Below are 18,651 nucleotides of genomic sequence, written 5' to 3' on the forward strand. Positions count from 1 at the left end.
ACTCCTGTCTGTTCCAGAATTTTGTCTCGGTCTGTGTCTGTTACTGTGCCCTTTCTGTGTCAGGACAGTGATTAAATATGCAGATAACTGCATCATTGTTACATTATGAAGTACACTAATATTTGTGTGTTCTAAATTACTCCCAAATTAGAGGATGTGTAGAACAGCGGAACCACAATAAGTAATAGAGACTGCAGTGAGAGGACACACACGTAGGCCCGGCAGCACATTCCTCTGTGCGATCGGACGACTCGACGGTACGCCGTGCTCGATCGTCGCAGAGTCTGTCAGACGGAGAGGAAATGTGTAAGCGAGTGCGAGTATGCCGCGTCTGCTTTAAAGTGCACAATAAATGCCTCTGTGCCTCTTACACTGAGACTGGTGCGTGTCTGGAACTGACGAATAGAAGAGGACTGTGCACCGTGACGAGCAGTTACAGTACCACCACCCGTACCGGTAGCCGTGACGGACAGAACAAATTTGTCCGCAGTCTCTGCCCTTACACAGTAGCAGTGCAACTGGTGTAGACATGTGCACTTCGACAGTTGGCACCGTCTGCTCGGGGCGATCGTCAGCTTCTGTCGACCGGTAATTGCCGAGACTTCGGTCGTGCGGTAAGCTCTCGGACGCAGTCACCGGTGTACCTGCCCGCGAAAGGCGGAGGTCCCGAGTTCGAGTCTCGGTCCGGCACACAGCTTTAATGTGCTGGGAAGTTTCGTATCGGCGCACATTCTGCTGCAGAGTGAAAATCTAATTCGGGTATACACTGTGTCGGTGAAGCTCGAGCCGAGACAGTGGCAGCTCCACACGCCCCGTTTCGTCGAGACAGTGCCGAGCCACACGCGGTGACAGCAGTTCGAGCCTTCTTCGGAGGGTGGCAATTACCGCGACTTTCCCGATCAGCCCGTTCACCCCGCATTTCAATTGTCAGACACTTCGGGGACGTAACTGGTCTGCGACTTGTTAATCACCGTCCTCCCGCTCTACTGTAGACGCTTTGCCGGTTGCCTACAAACTTGCGCGACCGCGTGTTCCCGAACGGCGTATTTGGTTCTCTCCAATTCTGTGCCACGACATCTAGAGTCTTACATTGCAACGCGTGGCAGCTTCACGCCGTGCCGAATTCTCTCGGCCAGAGCGCGGGTACAGTTCCGTATACTGATGCGTCTGTAATCTGTGGAATAAATTTCACTGCAATCGCACGTCTCCTCTGTAGCATTGCTGTTTTTACAAACAGTAATGTAGGTAATACAACGATTTTCTGCCTTTTTTTTTTTTAAGTAAGAGCCTCGTCGAAGTTCGAACCTGGATGCTTACCGTTTACAGGTGAGCAATCTGGACACACTCTGTAACCCACACCGGAGCTGGAATCTGCGAGCACAGCTTCTACTATCCCAGCCTGCGAGCTTTCCTCCGTACCTCTCCGCTTCGCAGGTCTAGCGGGCAGTGGCGTGTGAGAATCTGACTGGTACCCGAGGGAGGTAACCTGGCAGTGTATACGGGACAGTTACGTAAACGGGGGAGACTGAATCTGTGCAAGAGCTCCAGCTGGCCAGATCGTCTGGTAAGGAAGGCGTTGTCCGAGCTGGAGGTCTGTCCCATTATGGCTCACAGTTCTGGCCTGTCGAGGAATTTTGTTGAGGGCTGCACTTTGCTGTGGCGTGGGTGCATTCTGAACTTTTAAACACACCTAACTACTTTTATTGTTATCTCTCTTTTGACTGATACATTTTATTTATACAATTCCAAAAAAATTCTTGAAGTTTTGGACTGAATTACACTGTTAAAGAAAGAAAAAAAGACCCAGACTTTATCTTCAACCTGTCAGAAAACTTAAACTGGTGTGAAATAGTAAACAAATGTTTTCATCGGTGATGTTTTACAGGCAACTTCTGTCAGCAGATAAGAAGTGTGCTTTGGTATCAGTGTATTAAAAGAAGTCGTGACGTGTGAGGAATTCCTATGTGTGTGGAAGTGTTGGCGGGTAGCTGCCTGCTCTGCTGAGTGGAGCTTACATAATGGTGATAATGAACTGAGTAAACAACACGGAGGTCACTTGTGAGCATACTGACATTGATTAGTGATTACAGACATTAATCAGCAGTGTTCTGCAGCTGGCCACATTTCCTTGCTAATTTCCACACGTACCTCGACAGTGCACGTATTGAAGCAAATGTTTGAAGATTTTTCTCAGCAGCAATGTGTTAACAGAATTCATAACATGTCCCGATTTGCAAATAGTGTTGTGTGCCTCTGTACTGAATGCATTGTTTGCCCTGCTGATTATTGTACTGTAGATAAGAAAGCCAGTGATCACAGCCTCATTACTCGGCTTTCACTCGTGGAGCTGAACACAGACGGAAACAGTCTTATTTATTCAGCCTATGCGTGATCTCTCTATTTTTGTTCCTGTTGCTGACAGTCTTTCTTTCCCATAGTGTTTGTACATGTTTGTTGTAGCTAATGTACATAAAATCCCACAATGTAAGTGTGTTAGATGTCTGTATAGATTATACTGTGATATTTTCATCAGTTTCAATGGAACACTCGATGAAAGATCCGTACCCAGAGACTGGAAAGTTGCACAGGTCTCACCAATTCAAGTAAGGTAGTAGGAGTAATCCACTAAATTAAAGGCCCATATCATTAACGTCAATATGCAGCAGGGTTTTGGAATATACAGGGTGTTACAAAAAGGTATGGCCAAACTTTCACAAAACATTCCTCACACACAAATAAAGAAAAGATGTTATGTGGACATGTGTCCAGGAACGCTTAATTTCCGTGTTAGAGCTCATTTTAGTTTCGTCAGTATGTACTGTACTTCCTCGATTCACCGCCAGTTGGCCCAATTGAAGGAAGGTAATGTTGACTTCGGTGCTTGCGTTGACATGCGACTCATTGCTCTACAGTATTAGCATCAAGCACATCAGTACGTAGCATCATCACGAATGTGGTTTTGCAGTCAGTGCAATGTTTACAAATGCGGAGTTGGCAGATGACTATTTGATGTATGGATTAGCACAGGGCAATAGCCGTGGCGCGGTACGTTTGTATCGAGACAGATTCTCAGAACGAAGGTGTCCCGACAGGAAAACGTTTGAAGCAATTGATCGGCGTCTTAGGGAGCACGGAACATTCCAGCCTATGACTCGCAACTGGGGGATACCTAGAACAACGAGGACACCTGCAATGGAAGAGGCAATTCTTCGTGCAGTTGACGATAATCCTAATGTCAGCGTCAGAGAAGTTGCTGCTGTACAAGGTAACGTTGACGACGTCACTGTATGGAGAGTGTTACGCGAGAACCAGTTGTTTCCGTACCGTGTACAGCGTGTGCAGGCACTATCAGCAGCTGGTTGGCCTCCACGGGCACACTTCTGCGAATGGTTCGTCCGACAATGTGTCAATCTTCATTTCAGTGCAAATGTTCTCTTTACGGATGAGGCTTCATTCTGACGTGATCAAATTGTAAATTTTCACAATCAACATGTGTAGGCTGACGAAAATCCGCACGCAGTTGTGCAATCACGTCATCAACACAGATTTTCTGTGAACGTTTGGGCAGGCATTGTTTGTGATGTCTCAATTGGGCCCCATGTTCTTCCACCTACGCTCAATGGAGCACGTTATCACGATTCCATACGGGATACTCTACCTGTGCTGCTAGAACATGTGCCTTTACAAGTGCGACACAACATGTGGTTAATGCACGATGGAGCTCCTGCACATTTCAGTCGAAGTGTTTGTACGCTTCTCAACAACAGATTCGGTGACCGATGGATTGGTAGAGGCGGACCAATTCCGTGGCCTCCACGCTCTCCTGACCTCAACCCTCTTGAATTTCATTTATGGGGACATTTGAAAGCTCTTGTCTACACAATCCCGGTACCAAATGTAGAGACTCTTCATGCTCGTATTGTGGACGGCTGTGATACAATATGCCATTCTCCAGAGCTGCATCAGCGCATCAGGGATTCCATGCGACGGAGGGTGGACGCATGTATCCTCGCTAATGGAGGACATTTTGAACATTTCCTGTAACAAAGTGTTTGAAGTCACGCTGGTACATTCTGTTGCTGTGTGTTTCCATTCCATGATTAATGTCATTTGAAGAGAAGTAATAAAATGAGCTCTAACATGGAAAGTAAGCATTTCCGGACACATGTCCACATAACGTATTTTCTTTCTCTGTGTGTGAGGAATGTTTTCTGAAAGTTTGGCCGTACCTTTTTGTAACACCCTGTATACTGTGTTCAAACATTATGAATTACCTCGAAGAAAATGGTCTGTTGACCCACAGTCGACATGGATTTAGAAAACATTGTACTTGGAAACACAATTAGCTCTTTCCTCGCACAAATTGTCGAGTGCTGTTGACAAGGGATCTCAAATTAATTCTGAATTTCTGGGTGTCCGTAAGGTTTTTGACAGTGTGCCACGTGAGTGGTTTGTAGTGAAGCTGTGTGCTTAAGGAATATCACCTCAGTTATGTGACTGAAATCGTGATTTCATGTCAGGGAGGTCACAGTTTGTATTAATTGATGGAAAGTCATCAAGTAAAACAGAAGTGATTTTTTGGCATTCCCCAAAGTAGTGTTGTAGGACCTTCACTGTTCCTTATCTATGTAAACTATTTGGGAGACAGTCTGAGCAGCCGTCTTAGGTTGTTTGCAGATAACACTGTCATTTATCGATTCCTAAAGTCATCAGAAGATCAAAAGGAATTGCAAAACGTATTAGGAAACATGGATTTAGAAAACATTGTTCTTGTGAAACACAATTAGCTCTTTCCTCGCACAAATTGTCGAGTGCTATTGACAAGGGATCTCAAATTAAAAAATTGACAATTGACTCTAAATAATGAAAAGAGGGACGTCATCCACACGAGTGCTGAAGGAATCCGTTAAACTTCGATTACACAATAAATCAATCAAATCTGAAGGCTGTAAATTCAACTAAATCCCTAGGAATTACAATTATGAACAATTTAACATTGGAAGGAACACGTAGAAAATGTTGTGGGGAAGGTGAGCCAAAGACTGCGTTTTATTGACAGGGCACTGAGAAAATGTAATGATCTACTAAAGAGACGGCCTACACTACCCCTGTCTGACCTCTTTTAGAATACTGCTGAGCGGTGTGGGATGTTTAAGAGATAGTATTGACGGAGTACATCAAAAAAGCTCAAAGAAGGGCCAGCACGTTTTGTATTATCACTAAATAAGGAAGAGTGTGGAGTGGAAATCACTAAAAGAAAGACTTTTTTCATTGTGTCGGCATCTTCTCACAAAATTTGAATTGGCAACTTTCTTTTCTGAATGCAAAAATATTTTTGTCGACGCAGACGTACTTAGGGTGAAATGATTGCCACCATAAAATAAGGGATATCGGAGCTTGCACAGAAAGATATAGGTGTTTTCTCCCCACGCACTTTACCAGACTGGAATGATGAGCATTGTGAAGGTGGTTTGCTAAACACCCTGCCAGGTACTTAAATGTGATTTGCAGAGTATCAATGTAGATGTAGAACAAACTGTTCCAGTAATTAGTCTAAACTGACTGATACAGTGTGGCTTTTAGGTGTCTCCCATTCTACTAATCAAATTCTCTTTACTTTTTGTGGCAGTCTCTTTGGACGGGAACAGTTCTCTTTCTGTTCCTACTTTTGCTGCCTCACCCTTCCCTTCCCTGGCCACCTAATAAGGATGGTGGCTAAACTGCGTCCTGCAATATTTTTTTCACCAACATATCCTTGTACAGAGGGATGAATTTAGGGAAATAAGAGAACTGGCAAGATGAGACTTGCAATTTAACAGCATGACATACTGGAATAGCTGCAACAATATTTCTGCCTCCTTACATAAGAACAGAATAAATTGTATTACAGTACAAAATACTGCAGACACTGGGAAATTCTGCCCAGGCAGGAAAAATTAGATTTCACTATAAACACATTTTGCTATCTGGAGGCAGATGCAGAAGCTGTGAGATCTGGTGGAATGTGTGAGGTTTGTGTTACGTACACATTGCCAGCTGAAATGACTTGTTATTTTGTATCTGTTACCTCGAATGTGTTTGTCCCGGCTAAGGCCATTGCTCACTGTTTACACGAGGTAAAAGGCGCTGTGACCTTCCGCACAGTCCCTGCATCTGTTGTAACACCAAATGGCAGCGGTGTGTAGAGGTGCGACATTTGAGCCGACGGGAACTATTTCTTTAATTTAGCTGAAAGACACTGATGCAGGAGACACACATTTTCCAGTACCCATTTACGCACCGATTCAGATTTTTTGCGTAATAAGCAATTTCTTTTATTCTGACCATTTGTGTGAAATGGTTACAAAATATTTATTCTTTAATATTAATACCTCTTCTGCAGTACCCTTTCACTTACATTTGTTCCTTCTTCATTTCCTATAATTACTGATAGCTCTGACATAATGGAATAAGTAAACAACAACACGGGAAGTATTGAACTATTGATAGGCACATACATGAGGAACTGAATGTTGTAGCTCACTTTTACTGTTTGCATTCACACACACACACACACACACACACACACACACACACACACACACCTTCTGGCACAAAATTATTCTCCTCTGCAAGAATACCACAGAAACTGACCATCCCAAATCATGATGTAATAATTTTTTGAACTTTATAATGAGTTGGATGTCCTGCAGCCTCTGTCCACTAATTGTGTTTCTGCCTTTCGTCTGGGGTGTTTTGTGTGGGCTTCTCTTTCAATATTTCTTCCGCCATCGCATTCCCTTCTCTATGTATTCTAATGGATAGTTGCAAAAATCAGATGATGTGCAAAAGAAATTGAAATGAAATTAGATCACAAATACTTTTATTTTCACATAAATGTATACTTCAGCTATAATAAATAAATAAATACGGTTTTACAAATTTTCAAGTGTAACATCAACAGTGGACCAAGTGAAGATAGTCGGACACAGTAGTTGTCGGCATCATGTGTATAAACGAGAAATGAAGTGTGTCGCCCGTGTTTATCGGCTCGGCCCCCTAGTCGGAGCACACTACTGTGACCAGTCAGCGCAGGCAGTGTAGAAAAAAGCGAGCTATGCTATTGTCTTAGAGTGTTTTCTTTTGTTGGTGTGCTAGATGAGTTATCTTTACTCATTTAATTGTTTATGTTGTTAACAAAAGTGTCCAGTTGATCATTACTCTTAAAAATGTGTGTTTATTTTCTGTAGTCTGGTGACTATTACTTATGTTTATTTCAGTGTCTATGCAACATTCTCCAGCTTACATGGTGTTATGAATAATCTTCATATTAAGGCTTATATTTTTTTATATGTTTATTTTGTGATCTTGATTCTGTTCATTTCTTGAGGTACTGTTTCAGTACCATAAAGCTGGCCATTAAAGAGGATGTGTACAAAGCGCAGTTGGTTATCTGGAAACACCTTTGTGTACTGAGAGATAATCCATATCTGTGGCTACTGACCCACTGCTTCGTGGGTCAGAATTTCTGAGTGAAATGCTTAAAGGGAGAGGGGAGGCAATCTTTATCCCTATTCTGCCAATGCTATTTCACCCTTTGATTAGGTACACTTTTCAAAAGAAAAAGAAGTGTAAAAATAATGAAACTTTTACTGAATGTATATAATGTATATATGCCTGCATTTACAAGTAAAAAGAACAAAATACCTCATATGGATTTGAAGAATTTTTGTAAACTCTTTCAGTAGTAAAATTACACTTCTTTCTTCTTCTTCTTCTTCTTCTTCTTCTTCCTTTCTCTCTCTCTCTCTCTCTCTCTCTCTCTCTCTCTCTCTCTCTCTCTCTCTCTCTCTTTTCTGTCGAGTTGGTGGTCTTCAATTTCTTTGTAATAACTTATCAGAATCCTGAGTACAAATTGACCAAATTTCACATTTATAACCCAATTAGTTCAGAAAATAATGGTACCTAAAGTCAAAAGACATAATTTTGAGAAAAATAGATTTAAATTTAAGTATCGGAATTTTAGTATAATTATTAATGAGAATTACTTGCCACTAATATTTTCCTGCACCATACTGAGCATCATTGGAGTCTTCCCTTGGTCCATCTTCTTTTCTATCTAGCTCCTTTGTGCAGTTTAAATTAGCAATTCATGCTTTGTGGATTCTCTTTTTTTTATATATATTTGTACCAACGATTTTTTCAGTATTTCCACTAGATTTTATGCCCGATACTTTCATAACATCCAGTTTTCTTGTTACACCATCACTGAAGCGTAAAATAGCAATCATAAACACCAAATTTGAGGACTGTAATCTGAACAAATACAGTTTTCGCTAACTGGGTCCAGATGACAGAATTCACATACATTTAAATTTTGCATTTTCCGATGAAGACATTTCCTTAACAAAGTACATATTCGAAGATCTCTTAAATATAGATTTAATTTCATTCCTTACTGCTACAAGTAAATGTTCTGTAAATTCCCAACATTTCTTCTTATGGCCAAGCCATAATAATTCTGCAGTCTTTCTGTTTCAACATTTGTTAGGCAACCTTTACCATCTATCTTCTTAGCATCTTTCAGTACTTTTTTAACTTTTTCTATTAATAGTCTTCTCAACCTGGACCCTATTGTCTTCTGGACATGCCCATCATATTCTAATTTGGAAATAGAGGCAGGAAATAATGTACAAAGAATAAAAGAAACCTTTGCGTTATATCTTCGTGGTGAAAAAAAGAAGGCATGGTATTTAAATGGCAGGTCGCACAGTGTGTCAGGAAAACCATCGTAACTCGTGAAAAAATTGTTGTATTTACATGGAACAAAAACTGTTTTATGTGGGGGAAATAGTAGGCATTTCAGATACACACAAAAAAAAAAAAGAAAGAAATTTCTTGAGCCTGTCTACCTTCTGTCTCCCCTTATTTCCCATTTTCTGCAGCCCACATAGTTATTTGCTCCTACCAGTGGCTCGGTGCACTTGCGGTAAGCGGGTGTATTAATAGGTGCTGTATGTAGGTCGCCAAGTACTGCCAGATGTCGCCTGTAGAATGTTGGGCCAGTTCTCACCTTTAATGCTGGCCTTGATCCCCACCAGAATAACTTGGCACACAGCACAGCCCAGCCCGGCACACTTTGAGAATGGCAGCAATCATCTTTCTTATTTAAGCCATGGCACTGTTCTGCCTGTGGTACTGTTGCAAGACAGGTTATAGTCTGTCTGTAAACTCAAGAGAGAACAGCGCTTTTGGTGGGGGAAGTGGCTTTTCTCAGAAGAACCCTGCCACTGGCCTACAGGGCCACCCAAAATCTGTCGCCCGTTACCTGTCTAGCGCTGTAGATTGGCGTGCAGTGATACACGTTGTTCTGTTCGTGGGATCTTAATTGCCATTGTTAGTCAGGCAATTTTGTATGCATACTGATATACTTTGGTATCCGAAAGTGATTGATAAGCGACATGCATTGCAAGAAAATGTGCAGAATATGGAGAAGATGAGGTATTTATGGAGTAACAAGCGTTCGATCGTCTCTAATGTTACAACATCATGTGTTAAAGAGGCGGCACAAAAAAAAACTGCTGGCTAATATTACCAGTCCCAGTCAGAGGGATGCAATTTATGCAAACGTCAGCCTCGCCACAGTAGGACGCATAAGGAAGAAGCGCGAAAATAAACTGCGTGGTTTACTGAAACAGCCACGAAGGAAAACTGATAATTTTGGGAGGAAACTCATCGTTGCAGGCAGTTTCACAAAATCGGTCATTTGACAAACGATGGAGGACTTTCACAAAAACCAAAAAATAATGCTGACGTTACTGCATTACTTACAGCTGTGAAACAAAAAATCGCTTTTCTTTGGCAGAAAGATGTTTTACATAAAACACCGCTTGAAATGGAATTTACTTGGAAAAGATCTATAAGTAAAAGAAAGATTCTGATAGAGGGAACGGATATAATTGACTGGCGATTTTAGTACCTGAACCGAGGAAATTAAGGGAGCTAGGCAGAAAATTTCTTTTATATTGATAAAACTTGGGTGGACAATAATATTACTTATAGAAAATGTTGGTGGGCCCCTGGTGTTGATAGCATTATCGACAATGTTAGCTGAAGCAATAGGATTATAGTGGTCAATATTGAGTCAAAATTTCGGTTTTTATCCAATGCACAGTTAATTTATAAAGCGGGATATGCAGTAGGGGACTACCGTGGGCAAATGAACTACGAAAATTTTTCAAATTGGATACCGACTAAAGTAATTCCGAATCTGCTACCGAACTTTGTTATTGTAATGGACAACACCTCAAGTCACAACAAGGAGCATAACAAAGCTCCAACTAGGTCCTCGAATGAAAGGGAAATGATTGAATTATTATTAAAAAATAAGGTGGAAGTTGATTTGTCAATGATGAAAACAAAATTATTTCATTTAATTAAAGAGCATAAGCTGGAAGACAAAGTATTTGAAATTAATAAAATACTTGAAGATTATGGGCACAGTGTGCTGCAACTTCCACCATACAACTGTGATTTAAATCGAATTGAAAGGGTGTGGGCAAAATTCAAAAATTTCGTCAGAGGAAGAAATATGCCACAGATTTAAAGCACGCGCCGCGGCAGGGCCGGTACTACGTTGTGAAACAGCCTGTAGAAGTGCCTCGTGACGTAGCTGGGTAGGCAGAGTGGGGACTCGCTAGATTGCTCTCCAGTTTACCGACAGACTATAATGCCTGAACAAGCAGTTGGAATGATTTAGCTCCCTCCCTCCCTTTAGTTTAGTTACAACCACCAGGTATTTATGTGGTGTCCGTTCTTTGAAACGTGTATATATAGAAGTTTTATTGCTGTCTTCTGCAACAATAATATTCTTTTTAAGCGGACATAAACTGCACAACCCCATAATTCAATCCCATAGGTAATAAAGGGATAAATTGCTCATAGCATATTATTTTTAATGTTTGGCTAGGAGCTGGCTAAGCAGATAAAAGCTGCTACTAGCTTTTCCACATACAAAATTAATGCGGTTCACCCACCAAAAGTTTTCATTGGCGTACACACACAGAAATCTACGGTTGCCACTTTCTGTTGCTGAGATGTCACATGTATTGATTACATTGGTGTGGCAAGAACTGCCCATTTTAAATTCCAGGAATTTAAACAGTGAGGTGGTCAGACCCATCGGATTAGGGAAGGAAGAGGAAGAAATCGACCCTGTCCTTTCAGAGGAACCATCCCGGCATTTGCCTGAAGCAAATTAGGGAAATCGCGGAAAACCTAAATCGGGACGGCCGGACGTGGAATTGAGTCCTCCCGAATGTGATTCCGGCATGCCAACCACTGCCCCACCTCACTTGGTGTATGTCAATTTAGTGCATTGTTTAGAAATAACTGGTGTGTGGCTAGGAGATGCACAGACACATCCCTAATACATTGTAACTTGAGTTTTTAGAAGTAGTGTACAGTTTACTGTGCTGAAATCTTTTGTCTGGTCTGAAAATATACCTGTAGTTGCTTTCTCTGGTCCAACTTACCCCACACTTCACAGAAGTAGTGTGTGATTGCTGCTGTTGTGCCTAGCTCTTGTCTAAAGCCACTCGTGTTTGGGGCTCTGAGCAGGGACAGTGTAATACTTTCAAATATCTTACAAAAGGTGGGAATTAACGATACTGGTGTATAGTTGGAAATATCTTAGTTACTTACCTTTTTATGTACATTGGTATTGCAACAATCACTCTTAGAACAGTTGGGTACATGTCTTCCCTAATTCTGCATTTAATCAGGTAGGCAAGAGGTTTTGAGATTCCTTTTAAGCACACCTTATTAATTGCACTATATACACCATCCCATTCAGCTGAAATTCTATTGTTAGGCAGGGATACTGCTCCGTACTTGTCGTTCATTGAGTTATGCAGATTCAAACTCAGTTCATCGGGTGAAGTGACGCGAGGTCTCGACCTGTGCATCTGTAATGTGGATTGGTCAATATGAGATTCAAACATTCTTTCTCCATTTTAGACTGTTGAGAAACTTACCATTTTTGCATACGTGATATACTACCGGGGGTGGAAAAAATGCACAGTTCGGGAAAAACGTTAAAGGTTTAGTTTTCGAGTCTCAGTTTTCGAGTTGCTCCACCGTCCTAGCTACCGAACTGTCACTCGTTAAAGATTTGGACTCCAGAATGACCCACGATGTGGAACGTAACCTTTTTTTCTGTAAAATTACTGAGCCCTCCGTATTTGCCTCTTCAAACAGGTGGCGATACCCGACGTGGTGCAGGCGGCGGATGGAGCGGACGTGCTCATCTTCGTGGTGCCTCACCAGTTCATCCGCAACATCTGCGCGTCGCTCCTCGGTCGCATCAAGCCGGATGCTGTCGGTCTCTCCCTTATAAAGGTAAGTGTCTGCTTTGTACAGGGTGTTTCAAAAATGACCGGTATATTTGAAATGGCAATAAAAACTAAACGAGCAGCGATAGAAATACACAGTTTGTTGCAATATGCTTGGGACAGCAGTACATTTTCAGGCGGACAAACTTTCAAAATTACAGTAGTTACAATTTTCAACAATAGATGGCGCTGCAAGTGATGTGAAGGACATAGAAGACAACGCAGTCTGTGGGTGTGCCATTCTGTACGTTGTCTTTCTGCTGTAAGCGTGTGCTGTTCACAACGTGCAAGTGTGCTGTAGACAACATGGTTTATTCCTTAGAACAGAGGATTTTTCTGGTGTTGGAATTCCACCGCCTAGAACACAGTGTTGTTGCAACAAGACGAAGTTTTCAACGGAGGTTTAATGTAACCAAAGGACCGAAAAGCGATACAATAAAGGATCTGTTTGAAAAATTTCAACGGACTGGGAACGTGACGGATGAACGTGCTGGAAAGGTAGGGCGACCGCGTATGGCAACCACAGAGGGCAACGCTCAGCTAGTGCAGCAGGTGATCCAACAGCGGCCTCGGGTTTCCGTTCGCCGTGTTGCAGCTGCGGTCCAAATGACGCTAACGTCCACGTATCGTCTCATGCGCCAGAGTTTACACCTCTATCCATACAAAATTCAAACGCGGCAACCCCTCAGCGCCGCTACCATTGCTGCACGAGAGACATTCGCTAACGATATAGTGCACAGGATTGATGATGGCGATACGCATGTGGGCAGCATTTGGTTTACTGACAAAGCTTATTTTTACCTGGACGGCTTCGTCAATAAACAGAACTGGCGCATATGGGGAACCGAAAAGCCCCATGTTGCAGTCCCATCGTCCCTGCATCCTCAAAAAGTACTGGTCTGGGCCGCCATTTCTTCCAAAGGAATCATTGGCCCATTTTTCAGATCCGAAACGATTACTGCATCATGCTATCTGGACATTCTTCATGAATTTGTGGCGGTACAAACTGCCTTAGACGACACTGCGAACACCTCGTGGTTTATGCAAGATGGTGCCCGGCCACATCGCATGGCCAACGTCTTTAATTTCCTGAATGAATATTTCGATGATCGTGTGATTGCTTTGGGCTATCCGAAACATACAGGAGGCGGCGTGGATTGGCCTCCCTATTCGCCAGACATGAATCCCTGTGACTTCTTTCTGTGGGGACACTTGAAAGACCAGGTGTACCACCAGAATCCAGAAACAATTGAACAGCTGAAGCAGTACATCTCATCTGCATGTGAAGCCATTCTGCCAGGCACGTTGTCAAAGGTTTCGGGTAATTTCATTCAGAGACTACGCCATATTATTGCTACGCATGGTGGATATGTGGAAAATATCGTACTATAGAGTTTCCCAGACCGCAGCGCCATCTGTTGTTGAAAATTGTAACTACTGTAATTTCGAAAGTTTGTCTGCCTGAAAATGTACTGTTGTCCCAAGCATATTGCAACAAACGGTGTATTTCTATCGCTGCTCGTTTAGTTTTTATTGCCGTTTCAAATATACCGGTCATTTTTGAAACACCCTGTAAGTACACTGTTCGGAGATGGGCCTTTAATTCCTCGCTTTTGTTTTACTGCACTTTATTTGTACCTTTAATGCACTTTATAGTGGGTTGCCGAGTGTATGTGTAGATGCAGTTTATCTAGTTATTTTGGGACTCTGTGACCACTGCCAGGTCCTCGTAGGTATAATAATGAGTATTGCTGAGGGAGCATAGAGTTTACCAGATCTGTGGGTCTTTTTTATTTAATTTGTCACCTTTAATTTAGTGTAAATTTTTATATCCAGTAAGTTTTCCATTCCAGAATGAAATTTTCACTCTGCAGGAGTGTGTCTGCTGATATGAAACTTCCTGGCAATTTAAAACTGAGGCAGAGGGATGTGTACACAGAGGAGCTCAGGAATAAAGAGGTACTAGATGAAGATATTACCTGGAGTGATCAGCAGCATGAAAACCAGAATAGAAACGGCTTCTCTGGAGTGAAAATGTTAATTTATGAACATTGAGGAGTCAGATTTTAATAAGGGATGTTTCTTATTGTCAAAGAGAATAAACAGTATAGAACTGTCTATAAATCTAATGCCTGTCCATTTAAAGAAAAAATATAAGTCAGCTTGAGCGAAAATTTGAAAACCACAATGTGTAAGATAGCGCATCAGATATCAGATAACCTCAAGGTATACATCTCAGTGTTGTCACAGGTGAGGGTAGATTCGGTGAGCTCACAAATTGTACGGTAGACACACTCGAGAAAATGCACGGTGATTGTTCAATGTGCCGGTCCGTACTTTTGTATTTATCGAGCTTCCTTTTCCTCAATTGATGCCAAATGCCCTGTAAACATTTTCAATTAAACTGTTAATAACTTGGCGAACTCTGTGAACTGTACGTGTGTAGTGACAGCTGCACTTTTAACTCTTCCTTCAGTCTGACCACTTCTCCGTGTCTTGTTTACATTCTGTCATAAAACAGAATGTGTAATTTGATCACCACCTTGTTTATAATGGAAATAAGGTGAGAAGAGAGAAGCAAATATTGACGAAAAAGTAACTTGTCGAATGTAGCTCAGAGCTCAGTAGTTTTTCAATTATGAAAATCAAATAGTGTATGGGGGTACAGGTAATTATAAGAATACTGGTGTAGGATCTGAGAGTCCAACTTCACCCAAACACTTTGGATGTGGGAGACGAGGTAGTGTAGGTGAGAATTTGCTACTGTCTGAGAATTTTTGTGCCGAAAACACAGGGAATGCGTGAACCTTGCTACCGAATTAAAGCTGTGTGCCGCACTGAGAACCTCACCTTTCCTGGTCGGTGCTCTGAGTCGTGATTTACTCTAGACACTTTGGTCCTGCCAGAATTGTGTAGCAAATTTGGTGGCATTTTTGGTTTCAGTATCCACTTAATTTAATAATTTACTGTATCTGCTAATTAGCCATCTTCGGAATCATTACTTTGCTTCGCTACACCCGTACTGTCACAACTCCTGTCCGGGCATTTGTGGCAATGTAATTTGTACGTGGTTTGGCACTTTGTGCCAACTGTCTACAACAGGATTTTGTTGATTACTACTCTGCATCCATATCATCCAAACTGAATCAAAAACAATATTTTTGTGTCGTACGTGTTTTGCCTTTGTTATTTTTGAAGCACCTTCAGTGGTCAAAAATATATACATATTTATGTGTATACTATTTTGTTTTTCATATTCAGCATTATACATTGAGGTTGTGGAAAGTTGTGGTACTTTCTGGTTTCCTGTCATGTAAATTTGTAAGTGGAAATTTAAATTATTGTTGCTCCATAGAAAAGCAGGAAATATTATGTTAAATATGTAAAAATAAAATTGTAATACACTTCAGGCTACTGAAGATACTTCTCAAATAATAAATGTGTGTGGCACAAAAAATTTGTTTGCTTCAGTTGTAGTACATGGACCCATAGAATAGGTATTAACAACATAGTATTACACCACACAACTAAAGAAAGTAGAAAGCTCCACTTTTTTTGCAAAATTTATTGTTCCTAGTCTTGTAACTGAGAAAAGTTGTGATCTTAGGGTGGTATCATCTATAAGAGAAGAAATTCCACTCAAGTCATATGATACTTTGAGGAGGCAGGCTAGCAATTTTTTCTGTCAATATCATTGGGGTTTGCCTTAAAAGAATTGTTCATTAGATCTATTGAATTGAATAGGGTAGGGTTCCTATAATTTGTGTCTTACGATTACTAACTTCATTCTGAATTATCTTATTAGGAACGACTCTTGGGGAAACCAGAGAAATGTGATGGAGTACGTAGAGAATGAAACATGAGATGTGTTGTTAAGAAAATTGCTCTATTAACCACTTGAGCAAATGACCCGTAATTCTGTCAGTATTTGTAGTTGTATCGCCTCCCTTCCCCCCCTCCAGCTCTGTTCAACTGCGTGTCTGTGTGCACGTGTGGAAGAAGGCAATTTCCGTACACCTGTGGCCGTGCAAGTTATTACTGTAATGAAGTCTGTTGTTTACTCTTACAGCAGTTGTGTGATAACACGGTTTCTCAGTACTGTAGAGGCGAGGAGTATTTTCTCACCTATCTGTTTTCTAACCCACCTCTGATCAATAACACACAGAAATATTGAGCAAGGTTCGTATCACTGTGATAAGGGCTATCTTTTAGGGAGTTATTTCAGGTCAGAAGATGCACTGCTGTTATCTCTGTGACCGGAGGTCGAGGACTCGATATATGCGCCCTCTGCTCTCAGATTAATGCTGCTCTCACACCCGGCTGTCACTAAACTGAGTTCGGTAGTGAAAAGTACACAGTAATAAATCACATTCGTAGGAAAATAAATGGAGGTGGGCTGGCAGTTTCCTGCACAGCACAAACGAATGCACAAAACGAGAGTCATCTTGTGGGTAAAAGCGACAGACTTATAGCTCAGTTCTGCGGATTAACGCTTTCTGCACGCTTGCTGATGCTCCTTTGAATATCTTGCAATTCTTACTTGTTTCCCAGCCCTCTTCATCCCAGAACAGTACTTGTATTTAATAATAATCAGTTTCAAATACGGTGGAAAGTCTTCTTGATAATCTGTCGGATTTGTATACGGTCTATGCAGTCACAATAACTGGAAGACACACACAGTTGTTAATCCTTTCAGGGGCAAAATAAATAAAAAATTAATTTTTAATTTTTCCCTATTTGTATTGTATTAGTTTTCATACAATGAGACAGAAAAATGTAAAAATTAAATGAAATCTACATAAACTGAACACACACATTGTGGTTTCAAAGGGAGCCACTGCCCGCTAAATGTCATCACTTTTGATGATACAATTCCTTTCTGCAGATAAGCATAATGCTACATGGCAGTGACTACATGTCCAGCTGCTTCCTTTGTACTGCAGTGCACACACCACCTTGAGGTTCCATGTTTTGCTTCCGATATACGTTTCTCGTGGGGAACAACAGTTTTGAATTTTTTGCAGATGGTTCTGGCGGTGTACTGGGATGGCCAGGACCATCTTTGAAGACATTACTGCCCACCAGGCCTGTGGCAACACGTCTTCGAAGATCCTTTAGCACTTGCTTTGCTGTCGGATTACATAATCGAAACAGAATAAATGCATTTCCAATAGAAATATCAACTATATACCAAAATAATCTTAGCCACCACCTTCGTGATTTACTGTCTATTGCATAAAAACTGTTCATCATATCTGCCTTATCGACACAACCCATATTTGTATTATATGATTTCACTATTTTTGGGCAAGGTACCTTTGTGATTTTTCCGTGCTTTTCTTTACGGCTTACTTCTTCAACATATACAGGCGAATCAGTTGTAGACAGCAATATGATCACACGTTTGTCTTTCCATTTGATGCAGGCAATGCCGTCAGAACGAACTAACCAGTCAAGCTCTCCTCTTTGCGACTCTTTGTCTGTTTTTAGTGTAGGAAGTCCTTTTCTGTGTGATCTAATTGTTACACAGGCAAAAAGTCCGTCATCTACTAGCTTCTGTTAAAGTGAGACACTGGTAAAAAAAATTGTCAAAGTATATGTGGTATCCCTTTCCTTCCAAGCCTTTACATATATCTCTCACAATTCTCTGTCCTAAGGATTTTTCCACTATGCCTTCGACGTTTCCAGTATATATCTGAAAATCGCAAATATATCCGAGCTTATCAGCTTCGACCCAGATTTTGTATCCCCTTTTAATTGACTTTTGGGGCATATTATTTGAATGCAATTTGTCCTTTGAACTTCACCACGCATTCATCTATAGCTTGCTCCTTAGTAGGTGCATAGAATTCTTTGAAGTTTATCAGTATCTGATTGATTAGTGGACAGATTTTATATAATTTCTGCTCTTCCTTGAAGGCATAACAGCATTGTCATTGATGTGAATATGCGTCAAAATCCAGCTGAACCTTTTTACTCATCTCGAAGTTCCTTATGGGATGACGAGCAATTGCGATGATAACAAGGTTTCTTGATTCCCATTAGAATGTTTATAGCCAAAAATACTTTTAGTTCTGCTCTAGAAAGAGGCTTCAAATTGCCACCTTTCTGTGTTGCGTACAGGTTAGACTGGAAGACTATGTGTTCTAACATAGTGTCACAAAACAGACAAAACAAATCTACTGGTTGCATACCTTCACTGTAATTAAGTTTTCCTTGTACACCAGCTTCCTTTGAAAAATTGGCTGCAAAGTTCATTGCACTGATGTCCTTTCTCCAT

At 41.2% G+C, this 18,651-nt stretch overlaps 1 protein-coding gene across 2 annotated transcripts in view; it reads left to right on the forward strand.

Annotated features, from left to right (window-relative positions):
* LOC124552703 (glycerol-3-phosphate dehydrogenase [NAD(+)], cytoplasmic) overlaps positions 1 to 18,651 on the forward strand; it is a 114,282-nt gene that overhangs the window by 11,131 nt on the left and 84,500 nt on the right. For both annotated transcript variants that reach the window (XM_047127044.1, XM_047127043.1), the window contains exon 3: positions 12,238 to 12,378. In XM_047127044.1, the coding sequence (XP_046983000.1) occupies positions 12,238 to 12,378 (141 nt within the window). The remainder of the gene's footprint in view (positions 1 to 12,237; positions 12,379 to 18,651) is intronic.

The sequence above is a fragment of the Schistocerca americana genome, chromosome 10, assembly GCF_021461395.2.
Source record: "Schistocerca americana isolate TAMUIC-IGC-003095 chromosome 10, iqSchAmer2.1, whole genome shotgun sequence".
In the NCBI taxonomy this organism is placed as follows: domain Eukaryota; kingdom Metazoa; phylum Arthropoda; class Insecta; order Orthoptera; family Acrididae; genus Schistocerca; species Schistocerca americana.